Genomic DNA, 25,005 nt, shown 5'->3' with positions numbered 1-25,005 from the left:
GAAAGTTTTATTGAAAAATATTCATGTTTGGGCAAATTACGTAATAAATGTTTATTCTCAGGGTCTTTATAAGTAATAATGGACACTACTCCATTGGACACTGGGCACTAATGAGATGCTAAATCAATGTTCTCTTGTAAGTGACTCTGCATATAATGCACAGTTCACAGCCTACCTCTGTAAAGTGCTTTGTGATGGTGGTCCACTGTGAAAGGCACTATATAAAATGAACGATATTATTGTTATTATAAGGAAAAAAAGCACACATGATAAATTTAATTCATGAAACATGATCTACTTATATTCACTCGTTTCTTGATATTCATACATGTTGTAAAAGCATATATATTAAAACACGAGACAGAATAAATGTTCTAAAATAACTATGTCAAATATATCAGATTTACTGTGTTTTCATGTTTTTTTAATAGCTGTAAACAAGTTCCTGTGTCATGTTTTCTTTCTGCGTGCTGCTGTAAAATGTCTCCACCCTTTAAAAATGAAATGCCTGTCTCAGTGTTGTCACTGAAATTCAGTGAAATTCAGTCCTTCCCCTATCCAATGAGATGCAGCTGCAACCTGTACTGCAAAGTATGGTGGCCCATTAAGTTATTGTGTTTACTCAGTCCCGGGCCCAGAATGATCTCGTTTAGACGATCATGGTCCTTATAAGTTTAATCCATATGCCAGTATTATAAAATATCTGCATTAGTGTGAAAAACAACAAAATAATGAAAACTTCTTCAGCACAAGAATGGCAGTTTCAAGAATAGTACATTTTATATAAACGGAATCCGAGAACCCAGCACTCTGCTCTTATCCACTATAGAGTACATAACCCTACAAAAGAGCAGAAAGAAAGACACACACACGCACAGCTGATCAATTTCCACATTTTGTTTTTATTGTGAAATTTTTTTTTTCCTTCATTTTTTTGTAGTAGTTTACATCAAATTCCTCAGTGGGAGAGGGAGATATTGCACACAAATATCAGAAAAGCACTACATAATACTTCCACTTGAAACTACTCTCTACGGACATGACTGGATAGAATAGAACGATGCAGGATTATAAGACATAAATACCACACACAGCTGCTGACAGACACATAAACAATCACCCTGAAGGAGAGCCAGTTGTGTGATTCCCAGCTGGTTACTTAAGACTGGTAGGAATGCGTACTGTACTACGGAAAGGTAAGACGACCATGCATGTGTTTGAAAGCTGAAAGTTTTTGTTACTGTGTGTTTACTGTAAGTTTCAATTCAGTGCTGTGAGAACTGCAATGACCTTTCTATGTAGTAGCTGAAGACTTAAACAGCAGTGGGATATTCATTTTCCAAGAAGATTTGGAATTAAAAATGTCACAAACTTAAATATAAACAGCATTATCTAGGCTAGTTAATGCAGGTCAAATACTCTAGACACAGCAATAACTGCTGCACAGTTTATCCTTTAATGTAAAAAAGGATTACTGAAAATTAAGTACAATTAAGTGTATGATCCCTCTTTGTCAGCAGAACTTAGGTCAGGATTGTATTTATTGTGCCAATCGGCTGTTTATTACAAGGAGTGCGCTAGTGTTGAGAGGTGATGCTGTAGACTTTTCATTGCAGGCTCTTATGCAGAGGAGGCAGTATGAAAGCTGAAGGCAGCACACTTTGAGATCCGGAAGGTTAAACTAAGTACCGTCTATAACACTCCCAGCTGGATTCACCCAGCAACGTCTCTACCCTCTCAGAATATCTCTACAGAATTGCAAGGGGGGATCCTTGCCATTTATCAAAGTACAAGTTGCACAACATTTCAAATCTGAACAGAAGGCGCTGACTCCAGGAAGCTCTTGCTCATTTCCTTACATGTCCGGAGAGTGGTAAAGAGAGCTCACTAGCCTTTTTTTTTTTTTTTTTTTTTGGAAGCAGGGTGGGTTGTGTAGTGTATGACTTATTTTTTGATTTTATTAAACGTTGTTGCATGGGTGTGCACACTTTCATCCCATTCAAAACATTTTTTCTTTTTTCATTTTGTTTTTTCCAAAACGCAAATATATTACACATAGCATGTGCGCATCCTGTTGCAAACCATTCACCCTGCCAGAACTCAATTTATAATTATAGTACAGTTCTTAAAAAAATTCCAAGGAACCTTCCAAAAGCTATGAAATTATCTCAGTTAACAAACAAGTCACATTCAAGTAGGCCTTAAGTTGGCCTTTTAAAATCATTAGCTGTTGTGTGTCTGTAAGGAATTGTAGTAATCCATACCTTCCAAGAAAATGTATTTAAACTTTGATTACTCCAACCAATTGAAAAAGAAATTGAAACGCTCTCAGTCAACACCACTTTTACTGCCACAGTGAAGTTTACATCCTAAAAATGAGCCCTGTTGACAGTTATAATCCAATAGGACCTAGTGTCGAAAAACACAGCCCAAACTACAAGCTAGTGCATCAATGAAAACATTAAGGAATTTGTAGGAACATATTCAGAGGACAGTGGAGATTTAAAATAAGCAATACTCATCTCAGGCTTAACGGCTCAAGTTAACTTAAGTGCATAACATTTGCTTAGAGTAAACAATCCTAATTACACGCAAGACAATGCAGACAAATCAAATGAGGTCACTATTTAGGAAGGCATCTACCTTCTGAAAACACAATCATACAGTTCTGGAACTACAGTGAACAGTGAAATAAAAACAAAAGTGCAAATGAACGGAGCTGCTAGAACTATATATTAAACAAACCTTTCAAGCCAATGCCCATCACGGCAGCCTTGAAATCCCAGGTTTGGGTTATTGTTCTTATACTCAAGCCAGAATGTAAGAATCGCGCAGTTCATTTTAAATTACGTTCCTTATCTTGCATATGGCAACAAGACGAATTCTTAACCAGACTTACAACTGTGTTTTGCCAATACAATCTGACACCTAGGTCTGGAGACCAGTTCTGTCTTAGCCTTGACATCAACCTTGACGATTCAAATTACATTCCAATAAATACATTCTTTAAAAAAAAAAAAAGAAACTTCCTTACATAAAGATCCGTACCGATTTTCCAAACATTAAAATAATATCAAAACCAACAACTTATATATAAAAGGAAAACAAACTCATCAACATCTTATCATATGATTTCTTAAAAAAAATGTTTAAAAGGTTTGAATTGTAAAACTTTCAGTATTGTTTTGTTCAGTGGGACAAATGTTTTTTGAAAAAAATCTTTGCGAATAAGATGCGTTTTCACCGTTTCAAACACAAATGCGTAGCTGAGAGGCTTGTTAGAAGGACGTTGTGGTACCACACATAAAAACAGGCAGCCGCACTTCTGCACTCATTTCGAAACTACTACATGGATGCTGCTACTGACCTTGGTTTTTTATTTTTTTGTCGATTTCATACACCTGCTGTTTCGCATTAAAAAATAAGTGCATCAAATACCTCTTTACATTCAAGTCACTTTCTAAGCCCATTTTCCAGAATGTGTGCTCCCGTATCCTTTGGTCTTTGCTTCAGGGTACTAGCCATTGCTCTATTTTGTGGTTGTTAATGAACGTACAGGTTTCTAAAGATTAAATCACATTACAGCATGGTAAGAACTCAGTCAGTTTAAGTTGTTTCAATGGGAGCAAGCCTTGGGTTATTACCTCTGCATATTAATTATAACATTGTCCTGTCTAACAAACATGATTCAAACTGCTGCACGTGCAGATTTAGCCCACCTCTTTATACATCCAATTACGTGCCTGTCCCAACACTCTGATGTTTTATCACCTGTAAGAAAAAGCGATACACTGTACATGGTTCTATAATTCAGTCAAATCACTTTCCATTGATTCTACATCACGTGACAGTAGTCTGAATCCTGTTTCAGGAATATGTGCCTTAGTTATTAAAAAAGAATTAGTTAGTGACTTGCATCACAAGTTGTATGGTACAGTTTTTTTTGTGTATACCTGTTTCAAATCGATCTGAAAGTTTGTTTCTTGTTTTGTTTTTTGTTTTTGTTCTTTACATTGAAGAGTTCACTAAGGAAAACAGACTCAATGCATGGCTTGGGGTTCCTGGGATTACAGCTCAATCTTGCAAGCAGAGAAAGATTCGTCTTGCATGACTACGGTGCTGCTGCTTGCTAACACCATGATGTTCAGGTCCTGCTGCTTCTCGTGAGTCTGCTGGTACCACTCCCGCATCACCTCAGAGTCGTGGGTTGGGATGAGAGTGACCTGCAACATAAAAAAAATGATGCTTTAAAACTGGTGGATGATAACAGTACAGAGAAGCCGTGCCTCTGCAATTGGTACTGCAGGGTTCATTTGAGTTCATACAATCTAATGTCTTTTATATGTTCTACATGTTAGATAAGAATCTGATTCTACAGCAACATGCGTTTAGAACAACATCACAAGGGTTCAAGGGACGTTCCAGTACAAGAAACAGTCATGGAAATGCACTGGCACAGTATGTGACCTTCCCTTTTCTTTTTTTACACATTTCTGTGGGTATTTATTGATTTGAATGGAAGTGGTTTTATGATTCCCTGGTGTTTAAGAAGTTTAGGATCATGGCCAAAAATGTTGCATCACCCTAAATAATGTTGAGATGCACTGGGTGTAAGATTTAGCTGTGCATTGCATTAGATTATGTTAGAAGTTTAGAATGTCACGTTTTGAAGCTTCAGGACTGTCTAGTGTGACTATACAACATTGAATCTATCATGTTGTGTCATCACTGTGTCACATACTTAAAAAAAGAGCATTGCTGTTGTCTTCTCGATTCCAACAACAGGACAGAACATGTTGGTACGCATTTAAATAGAATAACTCCACACACACCTGCATGTTGTTACCCCACTGAGCCTTCCCCTCCAGCAGGGAATCCAGGACAGATTTGCTGGGTTCTTCAGCTGCCAAGTCGTTGCCACTTACGACGTAATAAGAAGCTCTCACTCTCTTGAAAAACTCAGCATCCACATTCTTGGCACTGCAGTGGTTTGGAATATATACCATGTCCATGTATACTGGGGGTCCAGAGGGAACTGCTGCTCCACTGGAAGCTTTACTATTACCAGAACCTAGAACACAGAGGTGTGGTTACAACAGGATCCAACACTACAGGTCATTGCCAAGCTATGTCAATACAGTATACCGGGTCATTCATAGAAAAACACACCATAGTGTTCATGTGTGCAAGTCTTGAGCAAAGTGCATATGCATATAATCTTGGGAAAAGCATGGGAAATGGCAAAATTACCATGGAAATGTACTGTGGTAAACTTTTAGAAAAACACTACATTTGTATCCGGCAGGATAAACAATACAACTTATTCTGTGTTGTGCGGTTTCATAGAGATATTACCAAATGTTCATTCCGTCCAATAAATATAATGATAAATGCTATTTTAATAGTAAAAGATACACTACACCACCTCATGTTACTAGACTTACCAGTGGTAGCACTTTTTGTACCCTTTGAAGCAGAGGTATTGGTAGCATTCTTAGCATCTTTTTCCTCAGCATGCTTTAAATCAGAATTGGCACTTGACTTGGATCCTGTTGAGTCTTTCTTCTTTGGAGAAGCTACTTTTGAAATCTTATCTAACGCTTCCTTTGCAGCATTAGTCTTTGTGATAGCAGACGACGGTTTAGTCTTGCCATCGCTTTTCCTTGCTGGCGAGGAAGACTTGGTCTTAGTGCCCTGCTTTTTGGTCTTTGTCTTTTCTTTTACGTCTTTTTTCAAGGGCTTCCCTAGGTTCTGCTCAGTAGGGAGCGCTTCAGGGTCGACCATGCAGACATCAGGGTGAGGAGCGGAAGGAGCTGGGTCTCTGAGCGGGACTGGTGGGGGATCCATATGCCTGTATGTAAGAGTTTTGTCCGTAGGAAGAGTTTCAGACTCATCTTCTGAGTCTATGTTGGCATCTGCGGTAATGGAAGGGCATTCTTCAGTGCCTGGAGGCACATCCGAATCTGTCTGAGATGGGGCGGACTCGCTAATTGAAGTTGGTGGGGTTTCATCACACTGCCTTGGATGAAGCCTTCCTCCAGATGGGGGCTGCCCTCCACCAGACTGTGTTAAAGGCTTGTCATCTTTTTGAGAATTATCCTCATTAGCAAAGAACTCCAGGGGGCTGGGATTAATGAAGGAGGGAGACAGTTCTGTTTTAGGGTGCCTGTATTCACAAGAAGTGACCAAACATAAGTCAACATCATGTCGGGACTGTGGTGAAAGAGTCTTTTTGCATGAGTCATCACCTCTGAAGTCTAGCATCCTGGACTCCTGCTCTGGAGAACGTGAAGAAGTGCACTTCTTTTCAAAGCCAGTTGAATAAGATGAAAGTGGTGAGTATGCTGGCGATGCTGCTTTGGGGGTGGTAGGAGACTTGTCTTGCTTTTGGGCAGGTTCCTCATCTTTAATTGAAACACTTTTAGGAGCTACTGAGCTTCCTAATAAAAATGATGAACCAGAGGAAAGTGGTGAGTAAGCAGGAGGAGAAACTTTGGGACTAACAGGAGACTTGTCTTGATGATCTGCAAATTCCTCTGCTTTCATTGATAAGCTTCTTGGAGCAACTGAGCTTCCTAAGAACAATGATGAATCAGTGGAAAGTGGTGAGTATGCAGGGGGAGCTGCTTTAGGACTAACAGGAGACTGGTCTTGATGTTCGGTAAGTTCCTCTGCTTTAAGTGATGGGCTTCCTGCAGCCATTGAGCCTCCTAAGAACAATGCTGACTCAGAGGACAGTGCTGAGTATGCAGGGGAAGCTACTTTGGGGCTGACTGAAAACTTGTCCTGTTGTTGTGAAGGTTCTTCAGCTTTAACTGGCAAACTTTGAGGTGTAATTGAGCTTTCCATAATAAATGACGAATCTGAAGAAAGTGGAGAGCATGCAGGAGATTCTGCTTTGGGGGTGGTAGGAGACTTCTGCATTTGTGAAGGTTCCTCTGCCTTAAAGCATATGCTTTCTGGAGCTAGTGAGCTTCCTAAGACTAATGGTGAATAAGATGAAAGTGGTGAGTATGCTGGCGATGCTGCTTTGGAACTAGCAGGAGACTTGTCTTGCTTTTGGGCAGGTTCCTCATCTTTAATTGAAACACTTTTAGGAGCTACTGAGCTTCCTAATAAAAATGATGAACCAGAGGAAAGTGGTGAGTAAGCAGGAGGAGAAACTTTGGGACTAACAGGAGACTTGTCTTGATGATCTGCAAATTCCTCTGCTTTCATTAATAAGCTTCTTGGAGCAACTGAGCTTCCTAAGAACAATGATGAATCAGTGGAAAGTGGTGAGTATGGAGGGGGAGCTGCTTTAGGACTAACAGGAGACTGGTCTTGATGTTCGGTAAGTTCCTCTGCTTTAAGTGATGGGCTTCCTGCAGCCATTGAGCCTCCTAAGAACAATGCTGACTCAGAGGACAGTGCTGAGTATGCAGGGGAAGCTACTTTGGGGCTGACTGAAAACTTGTCCTGTTGTTGTGAAGGTTCTTCAGCTTTAACTGGCAAACTTTGAGGTGTAATTGCGCTTTCCATAATAAATGACGAATCTGAAGAAAGTGGAGAGCATGCAGGAGATTCTGCTTTGGGGGTGGTAGGAGACTTCTCCTGCATTTGTGAAGGTTCCTCTGCCTTATAGGACATGCTTTCTGGTACTAGTGAGCTTCCTAAGATTAATGATGAATCAGAGGAATGTGGTGAGTGGGTAGGGGATGCTGCTCTGGGTGTAACAGGAGACTCTCTGTCCTGTTGCTGTAAAGATTCCTCAACCTTAAGTGTCAAACTCTCTGAACCACCAAAGACCAATGAGGAAACGGCACATGGCTCTGTTACTTGTGATGGAGAGTGAGCAGGTGGGGTGGACAGACAAGTCTCTTTTGGAGATGTTGAAGCAACATGTGGAGAATCTTCTCCCTGGAAAAGTATGGGTTTCTCTACTGGTGGCATGGATTGCTCTGCAAATTTAGTATATGGCATTTCAGAAGGACTGTATTCAATCTCAGTGGGTCCATTCTCAGTGATGTGAAGGATGTTTGCACTGACTGCTGGATGTTCAGGGGACTGTTTGCTGAAGTCTAAAGCTGAAGAATGATCAGGAGACTCCTGGCCAAATTCTACTGACATGGTGGACTGCTCTGGGGACTGTAAGTCCTGTATGGGGGTTCTGCATTTTGATATTTTAGGTGAGAAATCTGGAGAAATTGACATTGGTCTTGGGCCCTCTTCTTTAGATGGAGACATCTCTGTATCCTGGAATGCTGTGGGTGTCTGTACTACAGACACAGACAAAGAGTCATCTACTTCAGTTGAATGTGGGGAGCCCACTTCAGCATGAAGCGAATGAGAGACATCATCTGCTGTGGGTTCAGGGAATGAACTTGTAGCGAGGGAGGCAGTTGACGTGGAGGCCACTCCTTCGATATGAGAAAATGTGTCCTCTGCTACAACCTCGTCAACTGGAGTGGCTGATTTGTCTGATGTTGTTCCTTCGGAAATTGACATTTTACTCTCCTCTTTGAAAGAACCAAACTGGTTAGCATCAACTGAAATGGGTGACAGATCAGTAGATGGTTTAATTTCTTGAAAAGGTTCCAAGCTTTTGCTTTCAGTAGATGCGCTATCCTGCAGTTTGTTCTCCAGGTTGACAGCGTCTTTGCCAGGTTCCAAATCCAGACAAGCTGCTTCTTGCTTTTCCTGTAAAACACTAACTGAACTCACTGAAGAATAGTCGACAAAGGGATTTAAGCTACAGGGTGACTTCGCATCAGCATTTGGTGACCCTTCTGTTGGCGATCCAGATCCCAGTGGCGGTGGACTACGAAGAGGAGACAAGACCTTTTCAACGGGGAACTCAGAATCAGGTACAGGTTCATCCATTGGACTAACTCTGTTGTTTGAAGGTTCACCTTTTTCATCAGTTACTTCAACTATAATTGGACCTGGGGTCTTTCCAGCAGCGGGCACAGAGCTTGTCTTTTCATCCACAGGTGACTGGTAATAGGGTGTGTGACCTGCACTTCCAGGAACAGATTGTGTAGGAGAAGCAACTTCTAAGGTCTTGTCATCTGGACTGGCCGAGTGATCCACCGCCTCACTGGTGACTTCAGAAAGGGTGGTTCCCAGTTCAATTGGTGCTGCAATTGCGGTTGGAGTTAAATCAAAGTTTACACTACGCTCACTTGTGGGTGTTTTTGCTTGAGGTGAGAGAGGAGCGGGACTAGATCTTGTGTCGAGAAACAACTTATCCCGAGTATCCAGGTGTAACCCGTATTCACTTTCATTTTCTTTGGGAGTAAGGATTTCACTAGGTAGTATTTTGCAGACTTTGTCTTCTTCCATTGATGAAGGTGGTGATATTGTTGAGGCTGAATGATGATAAACATTACCTTCAGTGGCTTCACTCTTCGAATGATCTGATGAGTATTCATTAAAGCTATCAGGAAGAGGAGAGAATTTGGTTCTGTCATACTCACTGGAGTATGCTGTCATTCCAAACTTCACATACTCTTGAGAAGGAGACTCGGTTTCCTCATTGGTGGTCTCGTCACTCATAACGTCTCTTGGTGTTGACATTTCATCCATTGGTGTAGGCTCACTGGAAATCTCAATTGTAGACTGTGTATAACCTGAAGTTGCTGTGAATTCTTCAAGTGGTTCTTCGCGATTCTCTTCATCAGACACTGTGGCTTCACTTTCAGAACCAGCTGGTAGAGTTTCATCATGAATAGATGCATGCTCAATGACAGGGGACTGAGGTGCAGGCATTTTGGGTGGAGTTGTAACAGGCAAACTGTGTTTTTCCTTTGTTTCCTCAATCCCAAAATCTCTTGTGTCTTGTTCAGCTTCATCTACATCCCCTTCTCCTTTAATACCTTTATCTTCATCCTCTTCTGCCTCCTCTTCCTCAGATTCTTCCCCTTCCTTTACAAGTGTTTCTTCTAAATCGTCCTCTGCTTGATCCTCTCCTGATTCAGAATCCCTGGCTTTTCCCTTTTCCAACACATATTCAGGTTTGGCTTGTTCATCTGCTTCAGCCAGATCTTCTGCTTCTGTGTCAACTGATTCTCCCTTCATCACATTATCATGCTTCTTCTCTGTCCTTTCCTCCACAACTTCTTCCTGTTCTTCTACCTCCTCAGTCTCTGCCGTTTCTTCATAGTCTCCAGCTTCTGAGGATTCTTCAAAACCGGTGCCCTCGTCTTCAAACTTCTCATTGATGTCATCATTTATGTTCTCCCGGGGCTCCAGTTCATCAGGCGTCTGTCCACACTCTCCCTCAGCTTCTGTGGTTGTTATCCCTTCATCAGGAGATTCAACAGGCTCCTCAGATTCTTTGCTGACCATTATTTCCTCATGCTGCACCATGACAGCTTCTTCATCTTCTGCTGGTTGCTCATGCGGTGGCATGCTCTCTACATCTTCTGTTATTTGTTCTGCTTTGAGTTCTTCAAAGTCTTTAGTGAGATCCTCGGGTGTAGACATAAGTGACCGTTCAGCTTCAAGAGCCTCCACTGTGGCTGTCACAGCTGCTACACTAGCTACCGCCCCGGCTGCTGCAGCGGCAACAAGTTTGGACTCACTGGGCTTGAGGCCTTTCTTGGTACCCTTGATCTTTCCCTTCTCTTTGGTTTTTCCTGGGCTTCCTATATCCTTCCTTGATGACTCTTCTTTCTTTTGGACTTTTGGTTTTGGCACAGGCTTTTTGGCATCAGCCTGAGGGGTGACTGTTTTCTTCATGTCTTTCGGTGCTTTCTTCATGTCCTTTTTAAGGTCTTTGTCTTCTTTTTTCAATTCTTTCATCTCTGCTTTTGGAACCTCCTTCTTTGGGGTTTCCTTCTTCACCTCTTTCTTTCCTTCCTTTTTCACTTCCTTTTTCTGGTCTTTTTTCAACTCCTTTATTTCTTCCTTTTTAGCCTTCTCTTCCTTTTTAACTTCTTTCTTAGCTGCCTCCTTCTTTACTTCTTCTTTTTTCTTTTCTTCAGATTTCTGGGCCTTGGCCTCCTTTTTAACTACCCGTTCCTTCACCACTTTTGGTTTTATATCAGCCTTTCGTTTGTCTGGAGTTTCTGTTTGAAGTGGTTGGTCTGATTTTGACTTGACCTCTTTCTCTGTCACCAGTGGCTTTGGTTTTTCTTTTTTCACAGGCGTTTTTACCTTTTTCTCTGTTGTTTGGGTCTTTTCTTGTGTGTCTGCTTTTGCTGCCTCTGGTGGCTCTTCTTTTGATTCTTTCCTAACTCCTTTGCTTGATGATGGTCTGGATGTTGATTTTAGACTTTCAATACTGTCGGTCTTGTGTTTCAGCTTAGCCTGTTTCAGACCTGGTGCAGCAATGTTTGCAGTTAGCTCTTTCTGGGTGACCACTGGCTGCTTTAGGAAGTCCAGATGCTTAAGTTTTTCCAAGCCTTCTAGTATATTGTGTTGAGATGTATTGCCTGGAAACAGAACACGCACTATCTTTTCAGTGGGGTTAGCTGGATGCCATACAATCAACGATGAAATTGAGGTTAAGTAAGAGACTGGAATCTCAGATTCTTTGCCATTTGGGAGCAAGACAGAGGCTTTGTCCTTGCTACTGCCAGTCCACTGCTTCATAAAATACTGCAGCTCCTTGCTATTTTTAACTGGGTTCAGCACATACATTTCTAATCGCCCCACTCCCATTTTCTGAAAGAGAATGATAGGATCTATAGCATTTCCGACACCTCTGTTAAGCGGTTCTGGTTTTAAAGATAATTTACTCAAGTATTGCAGTGTAAGACTAGCCTCCTCGATGCTTCTTCTGACCCTAGGATTCGGCTCTGGGTTCTTCAGGTCCTCAGGAACATTTAGAAACACCACTCCCAGGTCGGGGGAGATGAGATTTTTCATCCAGTCACTATTGGCAGTAGATCCCTGTGACTGCTCTTCCTCTAGTTCTGCTACTTTCCGCTGCAGCATGCTGTTGATCCCAGGAAGGTTGTCGTCTCCAATGTGTGTTAGAAGTATAGAGTCCACTCTATCCAGGTGTCTCACAAGCTTCCAGAAACAGGACTTGCGATCTGACCCTCCATTGATGAGCATGTTGAATCCGTTGACCGCAAACAGGGCCGAGTCTCCTCTCCCCCCGGGGAAAATATAGCAGCAGGGCTTTGAGAGCTTTAGAAAGCCCCCTGAGGTCGGCGGTTCAAGGATGTCAAATGGAGATGAAATCTCTACAGACTCTGAGAGGTATTCTGTAAACTCTGAAAGTCCTTCCATTTCAGGCAGTATGGAGGATGAGTTGAGCTTCATGTTGATGAAGTCCTGCAGATTGTGTTTGTCCAGGTTTGAGTTCTTCCAATCCCCCTCCTCAGGGCAGAACAGGGTTAGGCTTGCTTTGTTGGCAGGATGTATGGTGCTAAGCAATTCACCAATCTGTCGAGGAAGGGAAAAGGTTAAGGTGATTATTATATTACATTAAAAATTGATTGATTGGACAATCACTTGCAAACAAAGCTGATACTGATCTTTAACATGGTCAAGAATAAAAGATGAAGCTCTGAATATCTGCCAATGAAACTAGCGCAAGTCAGGTCAGTAATTATTACTAAACTTTAATTGACTTAAGCAAAACCCTAGAAGAAATATTAGGGATGTTACTGGGGTCTCGGCAGGCAGGCAGCAGGTTTAAGATAACTCTTGCAAAGTGGTCTCCCTTTGAATAATGGGAGTATGAATAATGCTGTATCTAGAGAAAGCAGTATCCTTGATTAATAACCAATACAACTCATGCAAAATGCCATGATTTGTTTTACTTGCCAACCTTTATTTGCAATTCCCATCATATATACCTTCTTAATGATTTTAAAACAGGTAAGGCAAGTCAACATACTGCTGTTAATTAGCTTTATGAATGTCATTTAAAACTTCTCCTCATGTATTACATGACATACATACATACATATTATATATATATATATATATATATATATATATATATATATATATATATATATATATATATTTATAAATAGTACTGCTTTTCTGAGGATATACTACAAACACACATTTGGAGATCTGCTTCCTAAATAACGAGGGAAGGCTCATCATAAAAAGAAAATTTGATCCACAGTTCAGTTTGTAAACCTCACCTCCTGATCAGTAAAGATGTCTATGAAGTTCAGAAAGGAGAATGATCCAGACTGCAGTATGAGTTCTCCTGTGTTTTCAAAGCACTGTCCTGACAGAACCAGTAGTTTGTGTCTAGCAGTGTCTGTGATCATCAATCGTACCTAAACAGAAAAGGAAATCAAACACAAATGTCTGAATAAATCCAGCTTTTGTAATGATCTTTTAAATTGGAAGGGCTTTCTATGCAAGAAAAAGGGTAACTTGACAGAATATTTCACGAAGCAAAACACATGAACAAAGAAGCATTTTAAAGCCTTAATTGGCTGAAAGCTAATTTAAACGAACCCTTAGATATATCAAAAGATGAAAAACACAGACAGTGCCAAGGTGGGGATTTGCATAGGTGGACACTGCATGGAAGAATACATAACAAAATGAAAGGGAAAGGAGAAAGTGTAATTTGATTGTTCATTTGTTAAGAGCAGGGGCGTCATCTGGGGGGGGGGGGGGGGGGGCGTCATCTGGGGGGGGGGCGGCAGGGGGGCAGTTTCTGTGAGAAGTTAAAAGACTTCAAGGAAAGTGTTCATGCTTCGGGACATCAGAATTGCAGCGACTAGCCTGACAATGTAAAGTTGTTGAATGAAACATTCTCTTTTTTCTTGCTAAAAGCTGCAATGATACTAAGTACTATGTTTTAAAATTGTTCTGCCTTAAAAAAATGTCATAGCAACAGCCTCTCCCAAGTTATTGCTATAATTTGCATTTGTTGAAATTCCAAATTAACGATAACAGCTGTTGTGTTACGAAAAGCAAAACAGAAAGGTGTGTTTTACTAATAATTCTGTTCAAGTGTTTAAGATGTGTTCTGGGAAATTGTCAGTAAAAGTGCTTAGCTTATAACATCTAAAACATCACAGCAACTAAGCAAGAAATAGCAAAGTAATAGTCAGGGCTGGCGTCAGCACCAGGGCAACCCGGGCAAGCACCCGGTACCCTGACGCCAGAGGGGGGCCCACACATACATGCAGAAATAAAATGGGAAACACTGTATGTGTAAATCTACTATTTATGTGACAGCTATCCTGCTCCAGCAGCCTTTAGGACTAGAAACATTTTGTTTTCACTCAACTAAACTAAACTGTATGCGTGCAGTGCAGTGAAACTTTTCAGATCTTCCCCCTTTTTTTCCTCTTTTCCTTTGACAAGCGTTTTGTCGAGCCTCATTATCATAACGTCTATTATTATCATAACACCTGAACGCCTATTATAATTATACGATTTTAAAACATCAAAAATGAAACCTGCCGACCCTCTGGAACCTCCAAATAAAAAGACACTCAAATCTGAATGTCAAAAACGGAAGGAAAAGACTACAAAAAAATAAAATAAAAACAACTGCACTGTCAAATGTTCTATATGTAAATTTAAAAAATATTATTTCTGTAAAATGTGTGTTCTGTTTTCTGTTAATTGTGTACTAAGTAAGCTACAGTAAAAAAGAAAATGCGCTAAAATCATATACCGGTAGTTTTAATTAAACATATATGTTTTTACTATTTTCACACTGTACAGTAATGTATAAAATGCAGCAGCATGATTTATTGTGTGTTACCAGTAGGCTAAAGTAATAAGAAAGTGCGCTACAGGTATTCATTTGATTTGTGTATAAGGCCTACTGTACAGATTTATTACATTTTTATATTCATGTCCGGTTTAGCGAGGGACTACAGATTTATGAAAACCTTTTTGATAGAAAAATATTTTATTTGGGGGTGAAGGTTATGAGGCCTGTCTCTCACCGCATCAGTGAAAGAACATATAAATATACAGGTAGATGTTTTTAACAAAAAAGACGTTTCCAGTGTGCAGACCCCGGTTTGAGAACCACTGAACCGCTGTGCATGCTGTCAATATGAGTCACTTCCCTTGGTTACTAGGGTGTGAAAATCACAGAGGAACAGCAGTACCCTCATGGTTCCTTCAGATAAACCTCTAATTCAGCTCTGAATAAAGAAGCTGCCTTTGATCACGTCACTGCTATGTTCTACAGAAGACAAGAGGCAGGCTTCAGGATAAGTGAGTTAAAACCATGCATCTCATTTCAATGGGAAGAGTCATGTTCATTTGTTTTCTGTTGAACTCACTGATAGAAGGGGTCATCCATCTAATGAGTGTCACATGAATCTCATAAATTTCAATTGCATTAAATACATTACAGAATTAGCTGCCTTTTTAACTCTTTGCTAGCAGCAGCTGTTCTGGGCTGTCAGCCAAACACATCTACGTCTATAAACCTGCATTGCTGTATTATGTCTATCCAGTGCAACTATGCCAAGAGGAAGCTCCACCCTTGTGTTACTGTGCTTTCCATTCTGATTTCATAAGCGTCATTTCATGTGTAGAGAATACATGATGGCTTTAAGTGGCTCACACAGAATTATGAGAGTGGACGCTCGCTTCCTGTCAATGAAACAGAACTTAGAGTTGGTATTCCAGTATTAACACCAATTTTACCTTTATTGTTTATTGATTTTGGTGTAATAGGGATAATCATAAGGCAGGGCAAGTGAGCGCCCCAATAAAGTAATGGCTGACAGAGGACAGACTAACCACCACAGGGATAAAGTTCAGACATGGCCATATTTTTTTTTCCTCACAGATCGATTAAAAGGAAACTCTGCCTTGTACATTGGGGTTCCCCCAGAATGGAATTTTTAAAACTTAAACGGAAATGTTACATACAAAATGAATTATTCACCTGACAGACCCTGACATTAAAGTTGTGTAGCTGTTATAAAGGCAATTCGTTGTTTTAAGAGATATATTAAATCGAAGCACACTAAAATGTCAAGCTTCTGATGATTTATCTATTAAAGGCAGATGTAATAAAACAATCTTTCAAATAACCCAGCAAAATATTCAATTTTGTTCGGATAAAAACAATGGCTGACACTGTATAACCACTCCTCAATAAAGCATTAGAGTTTGTAATTGTTTTCATCATCAATTTCCTGTAAAGACATGTCCTGATGTTTCTGTGGAATGAGTTCCATGAACATCCAATGTGTGGCCGACCTAACCCTCCCTTCCCAAGGGCGACGCTCGGCCAATTGAGCGCCGCCCCCTGGAAGCTCCCGTCCACGGTCGGCTGTGGAATAGCCTGGACTCGAACTCGCGACGTCCAGGCTATAGAGCGCATCCTGCACTCTAGCGAGTGCTTTTACTGGATGCGCCACTCGGGAGCCCACAAATGCCCGGTTTTGAAAGAACCAAACGTCATAGTAAACAAGTATTTTTTATTTGTAAAACATGATATCTGGTACTTCATTTGCATTAAGAAATCTGGGCAAGCCATGCTTCCAGTTAGTGTTGCACTTGCTTGATAATTTCAAACGGGGAGAAATCGTCCCCACCGTTTCAATGGCTTCTGTCCTGACATTAACCAATCAGCTGCTTCCCCTCTTAACAGACAGGCAGTAACATGCTTTGACACAGAAGACACCAGGTGAAATGACCCAGTAAGTGCAAACAGATAACTTGAGCATAAGGCATATAAACTGAGAGCTGAACATAAAGTGGTATTGGATATCATAGTTTAAAAAAAAAAAAAAATTATTATTATTATTATTATTATTATTATTTATTTCTTAGCAGACGCCCTTATCCAGGGCGACTTACAATCGTAAGCAAATACATTAAGTGTTACAATACAAGTAATACAATAAGAGCAAGAATAAAGACTTCTGATATAACATGTGTCTCTCTCAAAACTGAACATTTGACACCTATTTAGCTAATGGAAGCGTAAATCAGGTAAGATTTATGAAATTAGCTACAATTACTTTAGTTTATCATTAGTCTGATCCCACAGTGAATAAACAGCTTTGATTGTTAAAAGCACTAGAATCATTCTATTGAACATCCTTGATTGAATATAACATCTGAGTTCACAAGCGAGTTTACCTCTGTGCTGACAGCTTCATCTGATGGGTTCATAAGAACCACTGTTTCCAGGACATTGCTTTTGTGGTGCAGGATTTTCTGACCTGGGAAATTCAGAAACAGTAAAGGTTAGCAGAAGGAACACTTTTATATTTGATTATTTCTGTTTTACAAAAAAAAAAAAAAAAAAAAAACCTTTGCATGTTACATACTGTATATACTGTACGTACTTTTTAAACAATTAATTACTGTCTTTGATTGCTGTCTCAGACTTAAATGACATGAATCTACATGTGTAATTGGGTGGTGCTTCTAGGTTTGACTGAAACTGAAACAGAATGAAATTAACCCTGAATCAAGCACCAGCATCTTATCACGCATAGATGTCACTACAACGTATAGCCTAGTTTCCATTATATCTTCTACAGTGTACCACCCATTATAGCTACAGTACATGGAGTAAGACTAAAACTGCAATAGAATACATTACGAAAGATAATGAAACAGAATAACCCTTTTGGGTATTATTATGCAGTGAGGGTCATGAAGCTCAGCAGAGAGGATGCTGCATTTAGCCTGTCCATCACTGCTGTTTCACTCAGCTATTCAATGCAAACTCGACTGTCAGCAGTGTGAAGCCCCAGGAGTCCTCCACATACATTACTCTGGTTGTGCACAACCAATTACTAGCTTCCTAATGGAGGCTACCCAGCCGGCTGCCGCTGCATGAAATAGCTTCATAGTAGCTTTTAATCTTTGGTTAACTCTTTCATCTGCCAAGCAAAGACACCACATTCTACATTTACATGCCATGTGTTCTTACTGGAACTACACAACAAGATATCCCTGTACCCCTGTCTCTGTCTTTCACCCCGAGTGGAGAGGAACACATCAACCTTGTACAGAACAACTACACTGAGAGGTTCTGAAAGTGGGGTCCAGTTTGGAGGTCCCAAGAAAGACCTGGAAAAAAGGCTTACACAGTACGTACGGAAAGTGGTCTTTGAGATGTGTGTGCTGGGAGACTGGCCTACATTGGCCTATATACAGATAATATACATAAAAAAAGTTTACTTTCACTACAGTATGGTTATTTCTGTCCTGATTCCAATTTTACTCTTCCTCCGTTTTTAAATGAAAATTCGTTTGAGAACCTCTGAATTAGTAATCACTTGCACCTCTGTGCTGGTATTGCTCCTGTGCTCCCATGTTTAATTTAGAAACAGATTCGCATTCACTACTGTAAGAAGTCCACTAAGATTTGGTCCATGAAGGCCAGCTCAAGATCTAAAGGTGTCATGAGATATTGGAATCTGTAATGCATCCCTCTGAGCCCATCTGAAAATACAATTGGATTTGAATCGGCTCAGAGAGGCGAAGGTCAGTGTATTATCTCAGGATATTTTCCCTGTGTTGCTGTAAGTTACTGTGAATTGTAAATGGACAATAGGGTTATATATAAAATAAGGCGCTTGATGCTCGAATAAAATACTGGGGTGGCTTACCCTGCAGGGTATAGGTTGATCAAATCACCTCCTACTTCAAGAACACAACGTTTCAGCTAATACTGACCCTGAAGCTGCCTTTTGTACCTTGTGTTGAATAGAACATGCTGGGATTTAATGTTAATATAAAAACATGACTGATCTGCAGCAACTGTACCTGCAGTGCCAGCACATGTGTTCTAGACTGAACACCAACCTTGGCTTGGTTGCAGTAAGGGTAGATCTACTGTAGAACATTACTATTTATAAATGTCAGGAGGAACTCATCCAAGCCGATGTATTCCTTCAATGTGTAAATGTGCAACACTGGACTTCATCATTGATTTTTTTCAGGCCAAGATTTCTGAGTAACCTTGTATAATTAACTGAAATAGAAACTATTTGCTCACAAAGGGCATACTTGGTTTACCATGGCATTGAGCTCAACATCCTCCAGGACAAGAACATGTACAGTCCTTTATAGAGTGGTGTTCTGAGTATATAACAATCTCATCTAGACGGGAAAGCTTTAATCATAAGAGACAAAGCCTGTGTATAATTAAATACTTTATTGGTGTTGCACTAAAGCTGAATATAGCATTATGTTGTCTTCTCTAACATCTGGAAAGCATTTTTCTACTCTAGAAGTGAAAATAAAATCACCTATTTGATCATGGCAACATCAAAATCCATCCACAATAACTACTGTATGCAAAATAAAAACAAAACAATGGTAGAATATGTAGTAAAACTAAAAGATACTTTCAAATACTTTGACTATCTGTCAGACATTGAGAAAGACTTCTGGTCTAAATGTTTGTCATATAATTTCACTAACTTTCTTTCAGTTTTAGTACACAGTGTAAACCGGGCTTCACTCTCTGTGGTTCGTTTGCCTCTTTTAAAGCAGACCCAGACACAAGTTTCAGCGCTTTTGCGCACGTTTAATAATACAAAATAAAAACAAACAAACAAAAACCTAGCTCTCTTCAAGCACTAACTAAACACAGGAAGAGTCCTGTCTAGCGTGGGACAGCTAAGCTGTTTGCCAGATACAAAACAAAACAAAAAACACAGTCTTTAACAAATAACCAAACGGCTATACACAGTAACTTTGATACGATTGAGCACACTATCAGTTGGGCTCCTCACACAGCAGCAGCCCCAAAGAGTCTGGCTGCTTTCTTTAAATACCCTGCACCTGGCTCCAATTTACAATGGTAGCCAGGTGCAGGTGATAATTAACCAATAAATGATCAAATAATAAAAAAACAATTAACACACGATTTTGACAGGGAGGATATCAACCCCCTCCCTGCCTTGTTACAATAGTCAAAGTCACTACACAATATCTGCACTTTTACAGGAACTGAATCTTTATGTTTTATATTGCTAAACAAAATGTGACTGCTGACCTCAGATAAATGCAAGCCTCTAACCCCCTGTAGGGAAAACAGACCTGAATGAGTCAGCTAAGCCTGCAGCTCCCTGGGTCAAATCGAATCTCACTTTTTTAAAAGCTTGATTCAGACATATATAAATGCCACCAAAATTTGTTGCAATGAACAGCATGCTTTTAAAAAAAAAAACAATGCCCCTGGTTCTCCCTGTCCAGCAGAGATATACCGTTTTTATTTTTTCTTTCACGCTGGGTCAAAATGGCCAGAAGGCAAAATAATTCACTTAAATTTGGTGGCCTTTTCCACATTATAGCACCTTCAAAGTGAGTCACAGTAGTGCTCCCAGCATATATTATACCTTCAAAAAAAAAAAATCTTACCACAAGTTTTTCAAAAAACCTGAAGTAAACATAAACTTCTCAATTCATTAACAGTCATGGTTGCTTTGCATAATACATTTAATACCCCAAACCAGGACCGACCACCCACCGAATTCGCGAGGGTGGAAGACTAGATAAAAAGCTGTGAGAGAGTGGCTTGCCCCATAGCGTATATTGATCCATTCAAAATCATTGCATCTCCACGTAGTCCCAGCGGAAACATTTCAAATGTCTGATTCAGGGCTTGACGCTGGGGTTGGTTTGATCACAGTGCGCACAGGTTTGAGTAACGAACAGAAATCTCTATGCTGACTTCTTCTGCAGTCTACCTGGTTTCTACAGCTCTGCAAAGTCCCTTTGCGCCAAACACGAGAGCTCGGGGGCAGTCACAACATGCAAAGCCCAAAGAAGTATTTGCCTTTAATCCAGGTATGTGCAGAACCTTTCTAATTATCAATGAGTTATATTTGTATGATTTCACTAATTGTTTGTTGTATTTTTTCCTCACGGTTTGACACTTGCAATGTTATTGCCACAAGGGTTATAGAAACCCCTGCATACATATGCATTGCTCCACTGAAGGAGAGCTGCTGGCACTCGAGGATCACTGACAGATGGAGGTCAGACCTCCTGAATTCTGCTGAAAGGAGAGTGCCTCTGCTATACTGCATGCTGTGGACGACTGAAAACTCTACTGTTTGGCTGAATAAATTAACAGTCACGCTTTATTTATAAGGAGCACCTTTTCTGTTTAACTGTTAACTGCTTTGCTGACAACAGGGCCTATCCTTATAAAAGTTTACCACTGTAACACATTTTTGCAGTTTTCCCATGGCGTAGTATGTATTTACCACACTTAACTATGGTTTGCCATTTTTCTTTATGTAATATGCTTTAACATACCTCTCTGAACTTCACAATGCTTACCTATGCTTTACCATGCTTTCACTATGCTTTATTACACTATGCTATGATTTTATTATAGTAATCGTCTACAAGGGTATTCAAGTGATCTAAACAGTGAGGGATCTTAATACCACCCTGTGGCAAAGTGGTAATTAGTAGAGCAGGTGAAGTGCAGGCGCAGTAATCCAACAAGAAAAGACAGACAACAAAGTACGGGTGAAATGGATTCTGTTTTATTTGTAATCCAAATGGTCTGATGGCCCAACAGTAAATAATAGGAGGACTGGCTGTACACAGCAATAGGTATTGCGCAGGGAATAATTATAGGTTGCAGTCCCGTAAACAATAATAAACAATAGTCCAGTACAAACACACACAAGATGCAAACACCGTCACTAGTCCAAAGTGCATGCTGTAGTGCTCGCTGTGAAGTACAATTTATCCGTGATACAATGTGCAGGGTCTGGGCCAATGATTTAGTGTACCGTAGCTCTGCCCCCTTTCTAGATGGCCGACTAACCCTGGGAATTAACTGTCGGGCCATCCAGTCCAGTGCACTCTGTTCCCTTTACACAGCGCCCTCACAGGTCGGGAAGGAGATCTAACACCAAGAATCATTCGATCCCTGTCGTACACCCCCATTGAAATCAATGGAAATCAGTTGTATGTGTTGTGACAGAAATAAAACCAGTAAAGAATGTCACTGTTAGAGGTGTGAATGATTTCAGAGATGGGAGTATTACTGCTCACTCTATACTGGGACTGTTCAGATCACTTGAATACACCCAGTATGTTTTCACAAGGTAGCTTTTGCTGTAATGTACTGCCGTATATTATCCTACAAGTGTGTGTACTATTGCTCTCTACATATATTGATATACAAGCTTATCCAGTACTCATGTTGATGGATTAGTGCCCCCAGCCTGCCTGCTGGAGCAGACTGAACATGTTCATGAAATCCCGTCACATCATCTTTCAAAAAGGAGAAATCCAAAACAGAAAGGTCCATTTATGACATTGTCAATCCCAGAGAAGCTAAATCCTCTTTTACACTGTGCACAGGGCTTGTGAATGTTTGAATCACAAACTGAGAGAAAACTATGAGAAACTAGCAGGTGTTTTATTTTTTCCTCAAAATTAGAGTTTCTTAAATTCCAAGGAATACGGTACTGTGACAAAGATGACTGCAGGGAGGAACTCAGACCAGAGAGAGAAACACACAGACAGAGACGGTGGTGATGCTGAGCTGAGTGCAATGGCTGCACTCAGCGTTTATTAACAAAATAAAAAGGTTTACCAAACAGAACACAAAACAGGACACGGCACTACACGCCAAAATAAACAGACAGACAAAACGAACTACACAGACAAACACGGTGAGCTTCTTTTACTATTATTACTTTTAAATACCCTCCGTCTCCTAACCCGTTCTCCACTCACCGAACACCAACCCCCAGTGAGTGAAAACATGCAGCTTTTATGCAGTTGTACCGAGATTCGATTGCTAGTCAATCATTCAATTGGAATCTCGGTACAACTGCACGTGAATTAATTAAAGTGCAATTCCCCGTGCTCACATTTTACTTTTTACTTGCACGTGATGTGATGTGCCATCCCCGTGCCTAAATACAAATATACAATTTACACACACGTGAAACACAGACCGCTTATATCCCGTGTACCAATGCCTATACACCAACATTTACACACAACACGTAACATATAACACACACAGGGGGGCACTTTGCCACATATACCCCCCCTTGTGCAACGCACACATGGCCTCAACGGCCACCTCCCCCCTTAAATACCCAGCAGTCCAGGCAAAAGTCTCGGGCTGGGAAGGGAGGCTTCAGTGGGCCCATGGCTGGAAATGCTGTCAGCTCCCCTGCCGGTAGTGGCACGGCTGACAGCATGCTGGTCCCGTCCTGCAGCGAAAAAGCTGCGGGGGCAGGTGGTCCCCCGACCTCCCCCTTCTTCATAGCCGGCAGCTCCCTCCTGTGGGGCTCCGGCCACAAGAACTCCTGCAGCGAAACTGCTGCTGGGGAAAGTGGTCTCCAGACCTCCTCCCCCTTCTTCGTGGCCGGCAGCTCCCCTTTCTGGGGCTCCGGCCACCGTACTCCCTGCGGAGGTACGGGCAGCAGAGGCAGCTCCAGCTCCTCTGCTCCTGGCGGTGGTGGAGGCAGAGGCAGCTCCAGCTCCTCTGCTCCTGGCGGTGGTGGAGGCAGAGGCAGCTCCAGCTCCTCTGCTCCTTGCGGTGGTGGTGGCGGAGGCAGAGGCAGCTCCTGCTCCTCTGCTCCTGGAGATGGTGGAGGCAGAGGCAGCTCCTGCTCCTCTGTTCCTTGCGGTGGTGGTGGCGGAGGCAGCGGCAGCTCCTGCTCCTCTGCTCCTTGCGGTGGTGGTGGTGGAGGCAGAGGCAGCTCCAGCTCCTCTGCTCCTGGCGGTGGTGGAGGCAGAGGCAGCTCCACTGCTCCTGGCGGTGGTGGAGGCAGAGGCAGCTCCTGCTCCTCTCCCTCGGGTGGTGGAGGCAGAGGCAGCTCCTGGTCCTCTCCCTCGGGTGGTGGTGGAGGCAGAGGCAGCTCCTGCTCCTCTCCCTCGGGTGGTGGTGGAGGCAGAGGCAGCTCCTGCTCCTCTCCCTCAGGTGGTGGAGGCAGAGGCAGCTCCTGCTCCTCTCCCTCGGGTGGTGGAGGCAGAGGCAGCTCCTGCTCCTCTCCCTCGGGTGGTGGTGGAGGCAGAGGCAGCTCCTGCTCCTCTCCCTCGGGTGGTGGTGGAGGCAGAGGCAGCTCCTGCTCCTCTCCCTCGGGTGGTGGTGGAGGCGCTGCCGGCTCCTCCGACAGCGGGGGTAGGGCTGGTGGCGCTGCCGGCTCCTCCGACAGCGGGGGTAGAGCTGGTGGCGGGCGTCTCCGCTGGGCTCCCTTCAGCAGCAAAAACAGCGGCTGCTGTGGAGCCTGAGCTTCACGCCCTCGTCCCTCCCAAAAAAAAATAGGGGTTTGGGCCTTCAGCTCCTCCCCTCCGGACACAGGACGCACCGACTCCTCCCTCTCGGGCCGTGGACGCACCGACTCCTCCCTCTCGGGCCGTGGACGAACCGACTCCTCCCTTTTGGGCCGTGGACGCACCGACTCCTCCCTTTTGGGACGTGGACGCACCGACTCCTCCCTCTTGGGACGTGGACGCACCGACTCCTCCCCCTCCCACTCGGGCTGTGGACGTTCGGGCTCCTCCCACTCGGGCTGTGGACGTTCGGGCTCCTCCCACTCAGGCGCAGGACGTTCGGGCTCCTCCCACTCAGGCGCAGGACGTTCGGGCTCCTCCCACTCAGGCGCAGGACGTTCGGGCTCCTCCCACTCAGGCGCAGGACGTTCGGGCTCCTCCTCCCCTGGCTCCTGCTCTGGGCAGTCCTCGTCCTCATGCCCATATGCAATGCACATGGTGCACCACCTTGGCTCCCTCTGCTTCCTCCTCATTTTTCCCCCTCTCTGCCTCCTTCTGCTCACCTTCCTCCTTTGGGCTGGTTCCTCCTCCTCTTCCTGGAAGGGGCAGACAGCCACCGTGTGCCCATACACCCCGCAGGCAAGGCACCAACCTTGGTCCTCCAACCTGCCGAGGAGATCCTCCAGCTCACTGCAGCCGTCTCTCCAGTTCCAGCCTTCCATTTTTTTTTTTTTTTTAATTTATTTATTTATTTATTTTTTTTATTTACTTTTCCACAAAAAAAAACTGCGGTTCCCGCTCTGGCCTGAGCCCTGGAGGCGCTGTTGTCCCGGTTCTGACACCACGTGTGACAAAGATGGCTGCAGGGAGGAACTCAGACCAGAG

The 25,005-nt window shown here is 42.4% G+C and overlaps 1 protein-coding gene across 1 annotated transcript in view; it reads right to left on the bottom strand.

Moving 5' to 3' along the window:
* Positions 1-882: 882 nt before the first annotated feature.
* LOC117403591 (microtubule-associated protein 1B-like) overlaps positions 883-25,005 on the bottom strand; it is a 55,217-nt gene continuing 31,094 nt past the window's right edge. Inside the window, exons 3-7 of the mRNA XM_058989828.1 lie at positions 17,038-17,120; positions 13,095-13,235; positions 5,445-12,378; positions 4,833-5,071; positions 883-4,223 (exon numbers count right to left, since the gene is read on the bottom strand). Coding sequence (XP_058845811.1) covers positions 4,068-4,223; positions 4,833-5,071; positions 5,445-12,378; positions 13,095-13,235; positions 17,038-17,120 — 7,553 coding nt within the window. The 3' untranslated portion in view covers positions 883-4,067. The remainder of the gene's footprint in view (positions 4,224-4,832; positions 5,072-5,444; positions 12,379-13,094; positions 13,236-17,037; positions 17,121-25,005) is intronic.

The sequence above is a fragment of the Acipenser ruthenus genome, chromosome 1 (assembly GCF_902713425.1).
Source record: "Acipenser ruthenus chromosome 1, fAciRut3.2 maternal haplotype, whole genome shotgun sequence".
NCBI lineage: Eukaryota > Metazoa > Chordata > Actinopteri > Acipenseriformes > Acipenseridae > Acipenser > Acipenser ruthenus.
Note: the sequence above shows the minus strand (reverse complement) of the source record. Positions and strands in the feature narration are given on the sequence as shown.